Genomic DNA, 13,017 nt, shown 5'->3' with positions numbered 1-13,017 from the left:
AAGGCATACAGGAGGAATCAAGAGTGATCCTGACAACCTTGTAACAGGAGGTCACATGCACAGAGGAGGGGGGGACCCCAGAGTGGAGCAGGTGGACAGGAGGAGGCTTGTATCCCAACCCTGGAGACTCTTGGATCCTCACCAAGGACTATCAGTACAGGCACCAAGGGCTATATCCCAACTGCCAAGGAGACCACGGGGAATTGGACTACCCTTGTAGGCCAAGAACCTTTAAGTCATCCACTCCCTTTTGGATCTCCCACATGGGATGGAAGAAGCCCAAATCCTTCCTCACAGGATCTAATGTCATTGGAACAATAGCTGGGAGTCCTGAGCAGTCCGCAGAAACAGAAGAACAGTAAATTCCCTTCAAAACTCAAGAGGGGAGCTTTCTCTGGTCCTTACTTATTTCCAACTTTGGATCCCCACCCTCTCTTGCAATGACCATCAGGGTCACTATGGAGCCATTCCCCCACAAAATTAGAATAGATAGGCATAGAACAACAAGGAAAACTTAGAACCAGACAGGAAATGGTCAGCTTGGACTCACATATATCTTACTAGGTAGGACACAAAAATTAGTTACTCCTAACTAAGGTATTGAAGATGTCTCTGCACACCCCTCCTAAAACGGTTCTGTGCCTCAACTGTTGACATATGCCTTGTTAGAATTATAAGCAAGTCTCAACTATCCTAAAATCCACCAAGTTCAGTAAAAATTATGCTTCAATACTATAAACTGCTAAATACTAAAATGAAAATAGACACGAGACAGCTGAATAGTACCCTATAACCATTTAAAGGTGCATAGCAGCCGGTTGTGTATAATCTAAAATAGAAATGTCAATGAAGAAGTCACAGGATGTGCTTAAGAACCTGCATTTTCTAACATATTGGGTACTCAATACCATGCCAATTAATTCAGTAATGTTGTAAATTGTTGTTGATGTTATGTGTGGCTTTTAATTGGTCAGGATGATATTTTGCCAGCTCTGCTTTCAGACCAGAGATGGTCTCCCCAAGAAACTGTTGAATTTTTATATTTTTGTTTACATTTTATTACTATTGCTATCATTTTATGATACAGCTCCACATTCCCTTACTCCTCCTAATTCCCTCCTCCCCCACCTAGTTCCTCTATATCATTACTAACATATAGTTCTTCATGCTCAGTCATATGTCCATCATTGTGAGCATGGACAATGGTAAGGAGTCCAGAATCCTATTGTCAACATATAGTAAACAGTTTCATTGTAAGTCCACCTTTGTCTGGAAGCAGAAATGCATACCACACTGCATCCTGACATCTGGATGTTAGTCTCCATTTCACAGCTACTGTACGTCCCCTTAAATGAAAAGTCATGATACAAAATCAACAATAGAAAGAAAATTAGAAATTTACAATGCCATGAAGTTAAATGGCATGTTACCAGATATGACAGTCTCCATTACACAGCTACTATACATCCCCTTAAATGAAAAGACACAAAACAAAATCAACACCCGGGAGAAAAAAGAAATTAACAAAACCAAGAAGTTAAAAAACAAGCTATTAAATCACTAATGTGTAGCTGAAGAATGAAAATCAAGAACCTTCTTGAAGAAAATTATGCTACTGTATGATCTATGAGTCATTAAAGAATTTAATCAGAACAAAGTGTTTTGAAGAGATGAAACCAACAGAAAATAACAAAACCCATGTGATATGGTTTCTGCTGAACTTTGTTGAAGTGTGTCTCCTCCAGACAAGAAACAGATGGGTTTTGTTTTTTCATCCGGTCTACTAATCTACAATGTTTGATTGAACTTAAGCCATTTACATACAGAGCTTAATATACATGGGTTGTACTTTGGCCCTGTCATTTTAGGAATGGGTTGTTCATTGGTTTAGTCTTCTGTTGTCATTTTACAGGATGTTCTTCCTATTTGCCTCTGGTTTTGGTGGGTGCGATTCCTCTTCTCTGTCAAGAGAACATTTTGAAGTATCATTTGTAGGGCAGGTTTGGAAGAGGAAACTCCTTTCAACTTTTCTTTACTGTGGAAGAATTTTATTTCATTTTCACAGGCAAAAGAAAGTTTTGCTAGATATATTATCCTAGGCCAACAGTTTTTTTTTTCTTTTAGAATCACTCCATTCTCTTCTTGCCTGTAGAGTTTCCTGTGAGAGATCTCCTGAGAGCTTAATTGCCATTCCTTTATATGTCAACTGATTTTTTCACGTGCACATTTAAGGATGTTTTCCTTATGTTCAATTGAAGATAGCTTGATTATCATATGTCGTGGTGAAGATCGCTTTTAATCAAGCCTGTTGTGAGTTCTGTGCCCTTCCTGGATCTTGTTTCCCAATTCTTTCTCTAGATTAGGGAAATTTTCCTTTAGTCTTTCATTAAATACATTTGCAAACTCAGCTTGTCTTTCTGCACCTTCTGGGACTCCCATAACTCTTGTATTTGGCCTCTTAATAGTGTCTTTCAATTCTTGAATACTTTTTTGGCCTGATCCAGCTCTGCTTCCAGCTTTTTGTTTGCTTCCCCCATGACTGGAAATATCTTCCAATTCTGAGATTCTTTCTTCTGCTTGCTTCATTCTATTCTGGAGACTCTCCACTGTACTTTAAATTTGCTCTACTGTGTTCTTAATTTCTGATATACCAGCCTGGATTTACTTTGTTGCTTCCTTAAATTCTTTGAACTCTTGCATGAGCTTCTCATTTTTGATCAGAATCTTTAAAATGAGTCTTATGGATTTTGTGTCCCCCATTTTCTCGATGTCTTCCTTAGTGAACTCTGAGGTCGGCATAGCATTTTGCTCCTTTGCAGGGGAGTTTTCAGTAATATTCATTCTGCCTTTGTCCCTTCTTTTGCTCTTGATCATTGCACTTCTGGTTAGCAGAGTCTTCTCCTTAGGGCAGGTTTCTAAGCTGTGTCACGCACAGGTCTACAATGCGATTTTACTTATTGCGGTTGATACACAACTTTTTGCTTGCAGCCACTTGTGCCACAACCTCCAGCGAGTTCCAGGTCTGGGTTCTTATGTTAGATTTCCACCGTGGTCTCCTGGCTCACCACTTTCCTCCTCTTGTGATAGAATGCTGAGGCTACACTGTTGTCTCTGAAACCTTTATCCAACTTTCGGTTGGAGCAGGTACCAGGATTAGCAAGACACCAGGCGTGCTATAGAGTTAGGTTATTGGTGGCACTGATCTTGTCGGAACCTGTTGGACATTAGGTCTGGGTGCCACACAGACCTATTTTGGCCGATACCATGCCACAGTCGGTATTATTTTCCTGTGGGACCAGTGCAATCCACTGAACTCAGCAACTTCTCGCGAGCTCAGCACATGCGCAGTTCACTGTTGTCCCCTGCAGTCCCAAAGCTATTGCCACAGTGTGCAAAATGGCACCTGATGTATCACTACTAGAGTTCTTCATCTGCTGGCTGTCAGATCCAAGGGCTACCCACAACTGCCCTGGGTGGAACCCATAGAATGGCACATCACTGCAGTTCACCGATTCAGAAATGAGTTCACTCCCAGCTCAGAGCATGCTCCATCCTGTCCCCTGCCCTTTCCCCCTTATGCAAAATGGCGCCCATTTCGGATCTAGGAATCTGACCAGGCTGTGAAATCCACCCTGTTCTGACAGTCTGTCTGGGATCTGCTGCTCTGTCTCTGCTTCTGGTCAAAGAGACCAGCAGAACGGACAGGTCTTTGGGTTCACCTCCCGAGCTCCCAGTGAAAGTCCCTTCCCAACTGGTTGCTGGTGGAGTTCTGACTGCTGGTGGAGTTTGGATTGCCATGCTGGAGTATCAATCACTGCAACACCACACTGCTGTACCAAGTGCTTTCCTGTGTCTATCAGTCTCCAGGTACCCCTCTGCTGTTCTGTACTTTCCTATTTCCTGAAATATGTCCTCTCTGCTTCATCCTGATTAAATGTTTTTCCGTCCGTTTAAATGTGTCCATACCCTATTCCACCATTTTGATTCTCAAAACTGTTGAATTTATATGGACAATAAGATGCTGGACTCTACGCATGGTACATGCTTGCAATGAAGGAATCATGACTGGGTTTTTCTATAATACTGCAACAAGGTGGACGAATCCACCATGGGGAGGGTATGGGGAGGGGTTGGGGGAACCCCAAAGTCTTTGAAATTGTGTCATAAAATGAAATGCAATTTAAAAAGGTAAAAGAAATGAAATAACATATACAAATACTATTTTTCCACTCCTATATAAAGCAGCATTATATTTGATACACAGGAGTAAGCCACAATAAACTGGGTTCCAGTTGTTTTAGATTGGTGGTAAATGATGTGGGAATCCCACATGTAGCTCCTCAGCCAGGCACAGTGCTGGCTACTGCAGGTATGTGAAGTATCAACCAGCAGATGCAAGGTTTCTCTCTCTCGCTCGCTCTCTCTCTCATGCTGATTTTCAAATAAGTAAATGAATAAATCATTTTATATCACTTTTAAATCTTGAGTTGGCTTCTGGTTCAAATCAGAAACAAGCAAAATTATACAACACCCAAAGTAAATTCTGCCAGTAGTATAATAAGTGCTGCCTATTTTTATTAGTGTGCATACTATTTGCAATAATAAGTACTTATAGAACCCTTAGATTTTAACATAAGCTGCCCATATGCCTTGCAGACACTCATCTTAATGACTAAAGCAGCTCCTGTAGAAGGGTAGCTGATATCTGAGATGCCTAGTACCCAAATGGGAGATCAGGTTAAAGCTTGTGTGCTCTGCCCCAGCCCTGACTATTTCAGGTATCCTAGGAGGGGAAACAGTAGATAGATCTCTGTTCCGGGAGAAGTTCTGTGGCCTTGCAGACTTTTGCGGAATGAACCAGCAGCAAGTTCACCTTCCTTGCTCTCTTTTGATAAATTTCTTTCTCTTTCTCTCAGTAATTCTGTGTTCCCTGGTATCTAACTTTAGACCATAAAAGGAATTAAGAAAATACTTTATCAGTGATAAAATCCTGAAGTGTTAAATGGTGTATCACTGTCGCGGCTAGCTGAGCTGGCATAGTAGGCACGGCGAATGTCCGAGCGAAAAGCACCAACACACGGAGACCATGATGGTGTTAGAAGTGCTGGGAGCCGTCGAGCCGTCTCTCCACAAGCCTCTTTATTACCATATTATCTCCTCTTTCCCCCAAGCCCATCAACAGGACAATAGGACGCCAATGAGTCTGCAAAGGCTAGGTGCTACTGCCTTAGGCCTGATTCCTGAGTGCTCAGCTTAAGGAATGTAAATCAACTCCTCAGCCCACAACATATCACTACTTCTAAGGATAACAAAAGGCAACATCCACGCTAGATTATAACAAAACACTTTCATCAGTCAACCAATACTTACTATGTTACAGGTTTGCTTTAGTTGTGATTCATTTAATATAGTATTATTGATTTATTAACATTGGGCTCAGAGTCAATAGCCCTGTAATTAATGCCAAAACAAAATTTATCTGACACAAATACATCCTCTTTAAAAAACATAGTATCATTCTTACACTTAGGAACAGTGGAAGACATTTCTGTACTATGCTTGGGGATCACAGTAAGTAGCTAAGTAACTAACAACCACCGAAACGTGGCACAATACATACTGTGTATCAGACACTTGTTTATACAATGAGAACTGAAACTTATTTTGCCTTGCTCAATCTCAGCTGGAAATACATGCTTAATAAATTACTAGTTAGCACTGATGTTATATTACAAATGTTAGCAAGCAGGAAATTTTTTAAAACAGAAACTAAAAATTAGCCTGGAACACCCTTCATTAATTTACTAATTAATTTACTAATGAAGTATCAAATTGTTGTATTTTATTGCCCTTTATGATGAAAACCATGAGCTACAGAAATATTTCCTAATTGAAATCTCTGAGGCTGGCACTGTGGTACAGTATCTTAAGCCTCTGCCTGTGACACCAGCATTCCATATGGGTGCTTGTTTGAGACCTGGCTATTTCCAGGTCTCCAATAAAGCTCCCTGCTAATGCAGCCTGGAAAACAGCACAAGAGTGTTTGGGTAGCTGGGTCCCTGTATCCAACTGGAGCTCTGAAAGAAGCTCTCGGTTTTTGGCTTCAGTCTCACATGTATTCACGCTTGCATAGCTTTAGACACAGACAAAACTGGAGAACACCATTCTCTCATAAAGTTTACCTTAAAAGTGAAAGCACTTTTAACAAACATTCACAGGACAATAAGGATGACAAACAAAAATAATAAGGGCTATGAAAAATATAAAGGATAGAATAGGGAAAGGGGTTTCACATAATGTTTTAATTATGTAGCCAGGGAATGATTCTTTGAAGACAACAATGAAAACAGGAAGATCTCATGAAGCTATTGGAATGACTCAGGTATAAGTGGTAACGGATTACACCAGAATAATAGTAGGCAGCTTGGAGAAAAACAGTCTGTAAATCAACCAAATGGAAAAAAAAAATCTTTGCACAATATACAACAGATAGTGGAATAACATCCAAGATTTACAGAGAGCATCAGATACTCAAACAACAGCCAAACAAACAACTCCATTAAGAAATGGATGAAGGACATGAGCAGGAATTTGTCAAAAGGAGAAATTCAAATGGCTGGCAGACATATGAAAAAGCGCTCAGGCTCCATAGCCATTAGAGAAAAGCAAATACAAACCGTACTGAGGTCCCACCTCACTCTAGTGAGAAAGACCTACACACAGAAATCTACTAATACCACCACTCATAAGAATGAGGGAGAAGGGCACACCTGTTCCATTTTGGTGGGGAGAGTACCTTGTAAAGCTACTATGGAAATCAGTATGGAGAGTGCTTTGACAAGCGGAAACTGACCTGCCATATGATTGAGGTATCCCACTTCTGAGAATATATCCACATGAATTGAAATTGGAATATGAGAAAGTGACCTGCATACCTATATTTACAGCAGCATAATCCATGATAGCAAAGAAATGGAAACAATCCAGATATCCTTTGAAAGTGGAATTGGTTATACAAAACAAAAACAATGTGGTGCATCTACTTTTTGGATGTAGTTTCCCCCAAAATAAATAATATATTGGACAATAAGATGCTGGACTCTATGTTTGGTATACGCATGCAATGGGGGAATCTCAACTGAACTTGAGCTGTGGTTATGCAACAAGGTGGAGGAATCCACCATAGTGGGAGGGTTTGGGGAGGGGTGGGGGAACCCAAGTACCTATGAAACTGTGTCACATAATACAATGTAATTAATGAATTAAAAGTAATAAATAATTTAAAAAACACAAAAAGAATAGAAATATGGGTAAAAAGTATAGACATATATTCCAATAGATGAATTTGAAAATGGAGGATGGCACACCAGTAATGTAAGATATGTTTTGGTTTGCATCTCTACTCCCAACTGAAAGGAGGACTCCAAGTAAGGCTGTCAAGTACACCGTGACAGTCTGATACTAGATTCTATATCATTAGTTATACCTACAACCCCTTGATACACTTCAAAAACAAATGACGCACTCATGGCTGTTGCTAAAGAGTAATACTATTGTATTAATATACTAGAAAATGGTTTGGGGTAGAATGAGGAGAGAGGAAGGAGAGCGGCACTGGGAATCTCCAAATAAACACATAAAAAGAGGGCAGAGACCATAAAAACGGTCAAAACACATTTATAAAATGAGTAAAAATGTTATTATTTGCCTCCCTGAATTCAATCTTCTATTTTCAAAATAGAAAGGCTAATGATTAACAATAGCTCATTGATGGTGGAGGCAGGATCAAATCATATCATCTAGAAGCTAGTTGCACCTAAAGAAAGGTTGTAGGTCCCTGAATGGTTGCCAAGAGAAGGCAGATCTCTAGAGAGAGAAAGTTACAGAAGCAGAGTATGTTTCCAGTCTCTCTCTGATTCCTGACCCACTCCATCATAAATGGTCTCTACACTGTTCTCCACCCTCACCAAGCCAGAACCCATGAGGCCACTCAATTTTGAATAATGTACTTCCATCCCATTAGGCAAAAGAAATCTTCCCTAATAAGAAGTTCCTCTCTAGCATTTAAAATGTCATAAAGAGCTTATTAATATAAAATAGAAAAACCGAAGTCAAGTATAGCTTGAGGAGTCACTCTGACAAACTAGATAAATGAATATTTAACTAAGACACAGAATACCTGAGCAGGAGCAATTAGCACAAAGGAGAGGTGTCAGCTTTATACATATTAGAGATGGATGCGTGCAAAATTAAATGGAACTGAATCCCCTGACCCAGTCAGATAGCATCAATTGTCATCTAATTTAAGGTGATCGGACAGTAAGTATTCACATGAAAATGATTACACAAGCCTTTGTGTAATAGATTAAAATGTCAAATATTACTTTCAATACTTTCTTGAGGAAAGTGTTTAAGATCAAATAATATTTTATAAATGAATCATGAATTGTGAATGTCTAGTAATCACAGAAACAGAATATGAAATATACACTTAGGCTTTGGAGTCTAGTTTTCTTGCCATCCAGTGCAGCTTGTCCTATACTCTTTGTCACTGATGACACTTTGTTTCACTTTCTTTATACATTTATTATTTAAGTTTTTCCTGAAGCTTCCAAATTTTTGCCTTTTTCACTGCAAAGATACTTGTTCAGTCTGGAGATTTAAGCATGTTTCTCACTTAGTAATCCTAGAATAAATGACTAGCTTAGTCCATATTAAATACTGAAAAACATAAAAGTATACATAAAAATCAATGAAGTTTCTTTCAACTTATATGGTCAGGTAATCTAGTTTCTTTCAACTTATATGTCAGGTAATCTAAGCATTTAAAAAATTGTAAATACTTTACAATGAAAAAATGCTGGAATCACTGAAATTTCATTATTTAGCCTATAATATTATCTAATTAAGAAAGTAACAATAAAAGAGCTAAAAGTTGTTAAGTGTTACCATTAAGAAACTTACCTTTTCCTTTTACAAAAATATTCTTTCTTTAAGTCATCGAGTTCTCTCTCGGCAAACCGAGCTGCCCACTGAAAAATAACAAAAGATGGAGAAACATGCAGACAAATGTTAGATGAAAATGAGCATGAACATCCTACAGCATACAAATATCGCTGTCAATGTATGCATCCCCTGAAATGAAATGCAGCTAAAACATTTTGAGTTGAAGGATCTTTTGGAAAAGGAAATATTTCAGGTAAGCAGATGACATGGGCCTAAAACTGGAGATGACTTGTGCACTTGCCAATGAATGCTGCTCTCTGATGTGAGATGGAGGACTGTTTGATTAGTCAAGTAATATGCTAAGGGCAATGTGGGAGGATGCAAGCTTCAGGCAATGGCAACAGAGACTCAGAATCATTACACATGGCAGCTTTGTATATTTGCCTCAAGGCGATCATCGCTACAGAAAATTCACTATGGTTCTGTGAAACCATGAAGGTCTAAAACAGTTTTGCAGCATGTGGTTAAATGCTATTTTAAAAAATAGATGAAATTATCAATGCATGTTGTACTTCCAGTAAGTTCATGGCACTGTCTAAATCATATCCCATTTTATTCAGTACGAGGTAAAGATAAAATCAAATGTTACAGAGAACAAAGCTTGCACAACCAAGTGAATAAACAGCATGTAATAATCACAACCATTCATGTGGAAGGTTAACCTCATTCTGAGAGATCTTCACATCATTTGCACAATCATTTTGTGAAACTTTGGACTGGAAAACCATATGATTCACTAGGCTTGTCACATAAGTATAGTTAAAGTCACTTAATTTATAATTTATTACAAATAAAAAGAAGTTAGTCTGCATTTTTAAAAAATAAAAGTAATTACTCATATTTATTAAAAAGTGAACTGCATAGTAGAAACAGCTTGGACAAATAAACCACATAAATATTTACAAAATGAATCACTTATTTGTAAACCTTGCCATCATATAGAAATATATGTGTAAATATTATTCCTACATGTAATAACAAATTTTTACTAAGAAATTATGCCAAAGATAATTGCTAAAATAAACTACTGAACTATTGATATGTGGAACCAAAATTATTTGAAATTACAAGGGAGGGATTGGCAGAGTGGCCTAGTGGCTAAGGTCCTCATCTTGATCCCATATGGCCGCTGGTTCTAATCCCAGCAGCTCCACTTCCTCTCTATCTCTCCTCCTCTCAGTATATCTGACTTTGTAATAAAAAAAATAAAATAAATCTTTAAAAAAAAATTACAAGGGAAAGAATGAAAAACAAGCAGATTAAACGAATATGACTTTTTAAAATAAATTATGAAATATTTGTTTAAAAAATACCTGTAACACATTAAGAAATAAGGCTACAAAGTTGGGCTCCTTGCCATGGTCCATGCCTACAATGATGGACATATGGCTGTTTATGCATTACGTGTTATAGTAATAATATAGGGGAACTCAGTAGGGGAAGGGAACTTGGGAAAGGGGTAAGGGAAATCTCAGGGCCTATGGAATTGTAGCATAAAATGATATAAAAACGGTTTTAGAAATGCAAAAATACACTTGTAACACATTAAGAAATAAGGCTACAAAGATAGGATATAATGCACTCCACTTTTTGTGAAATGCTCATATGAGCTTTTAGTAATCCTCATGGCACCACAGGACTAGAGACAACATCCATATCAGAGAACTTGGTTCAAGTCACAGCTACTCTGAGTTTCATTCAGAGCTTCCTGCCAATGTGATCTAGAGGCAAGGAATGATGGCTCATTGCAACCACATAGGAGATTGCATGGGGAGTTCCTAGATCCTGGATACAATCAGATCTAGACACATTTTGTGGCCATTTTGGACAGTTAACCAGCCGATGGAAGAATGCTCAGTGTCTTTCTCTGCATCCCCCTCTATCATTCAAATAAGTAAACAAATCTTAGAAATATTTTCAAAATGTGTGTAAATGCATGCTTTGTACATCATCTGAATTTGGGTTGCCATATTTATTTATGTGAGGAGGCAGATCGATGGAATAAACTCCTTATACTCTGCTTCACTTCCCAAATCCAACATGAGCTGGAACTGGGCCAGGGCAAAGATGGAAGTAAGGAAATTGAAGGAACAGTTCGAGTGAAATACCCTGTATGTGATGCAGGCATTCTAACTGGCATCCAAAATGCTAGGTCAAATAACTGCCCTGATCTGAACTTTCAGTAAGTATATGCTATTTGTAGTGGATGTGACAAATACTGCTTCATTGAAATCTAGATGGCACACTTTCTGTATCTTTTAAAGTCAAACTTACTAAATAATAAATTCAATGCAAAGTGACAGAAAATGCACAAGACTTAGGCTCTGAAAGATCAGGATTGCAATCTCTACTTTTCACTTCCTAGTCATGTGACCTTGGGCTGTTGTCTCATCTATAAAATCTGTAATAATAAAATCTACTTCACAGTTATTAAGTGGACTTAATGGATGTTATTTCACACTATTTTCAAGTACAGTGCCTAGAACATTAAAAGGCGCAAAAGTAGCCTCCTCCACCTCTCTGTGTCAGGGACTCCCCGAAAGACACCTCATAACCTCATGCAGTTCCTCTGCAGCACAGACCAGTGTTCACAATCATCCACTTCTTAATATGTAGTAACTCAATAAATATTTAAAGAACTCTGAATTTTAGAACTAGAAGGGGCTTAGTTAACTTAGCGCTTTATCCACCCCATTGTTTACAAACGATTAAAATGATTCAGAGAACTTTGTTTCTTCATAAATAACAAGGGGTAATCCAATGCCCCAAAAATGTGAATCTGTGACCATGATCTTTGTATATGCACATCACATCCTTCTGACCCTTGCGGACAGTATAGGTTCCTTTCGAAATAGCAACGTGCTAAAACTAGACTGTATGGATTGGTCAATGTGTTAATTCTCACAAGAAGGGTAATTCCACTTTTGGTGCAATTAAAATAAAGTGATTCTTTTACATAGTAATTTATTTTCTTCATTTTAGTTGCTCAGTATTATCTTCTAGAAGTAAAATCATAACTTGATTTATAAAAGGTAAAAAGTTTTATGGGAATTTGATACTTACCCAATTGTCATTTGCATTTTTCTTCAAATAAATAATCTGAAAAACAGAATATTTTAAATGTATACTTTTCTTGTATAAAAACATACCTATCATTTGCTTAGGAAATAACTCAAGTCAAAACTATTCCAAATATCACTAACATCAGTAACAACAATATTGATGCAAATTTTCATGTACACATCACGCATTATAGGTATATGTGAAGACAATTAAAATATAATTAGTACACTTCCACTTTAGGTTCTTTGGTCAATAATTTTCATTTGTGAAATCTAATGTACTTTTACAACAAAGCAGGGGACATGATACCTAAGAATTCTTGTGTCAAGCTCTTTGAAATCCTGAAACTGCTGAAATGTCTTAGCCACATGTGACATTCTAAACAAAAGTGTACAACTGATGGAGCAGTTCATTTGTGCTTGCACACACGTACACAATACCTAAACATGATTATAATGAATGACACATGCATGCCTGTGTGTGCACACATACCTGTACTTGGTAATAAAGAATGGTGCATGCATGCACATGTGCACACACACATACACATACTCCTGTACCTGATAGTAAAGAGTGGTACATGCATGCATGTATGCACACATATGTAGACCTGGTAATAATGAATGGTACACAGAAACACACACACACACACCTGCAGCTGGTAATAAAGAATGATACACACATGCACATGTGCACACACACACTGTACCTGTTTATAATGAATGGTACAAAAGAATGGTACACACATCCATGTACGCACACAGCAACACACACCTGTGCCTGGTAATAATGAATGGTACACACATGCACACACACACACACACACACACACACCTGTACCTGGTAATAAAGAATGGTACATACATCCATGTATGCAAACACAGACACACACACCTGTACCTGGTAATAATGAATGGTACACACATGAACACACACACACCTGTACCT

At 38.1% G+C, this 13,017-nt stretch overlaps 1 protein-coding gene across 1 annotated transcript in view; it reads right to left on the bottom strand.

The window, feature by feature from the left end:
- The window catches only part of LOC131481463 (melanoma inhibitory activity protein 2-like), a 68,695-nt gene that overhangs the window by 36,066 nt on the left and 19,612 nt on the right, over positions 1 to 13,017 (bottom strand). The window contains exon 11 of the mRNA XM_058670450.1: positions 12,070 to 12,105. Within this exon, the coding sequence (XP_058526433.1) occupies positions 12,070 to 12,105 (36 nt within the window). The remainder of the gene's footprint in view (positions 1 to 12,069; positions 12,106 to 13,017) is intronic.

Source organism: Ochotona princeps, chromosome 11 (assembly GCF_030435755.1).
Source record: "Ochotona princeps isolate mOchPri1 chromosome 11, mOchPri1.hap1, whole genome shotgun sequence".
Lineage (NCBI taxonomy): Eukaryota > Metazoa > Chordata > Mammalia > Lagomorpha > Ochotonidae > Ochotona > Ochotona princeps.
Note: the sequence above shows the minus strand (reverse complement) of the source record. Positions and strands in the feature narration are given on the sequence as shown.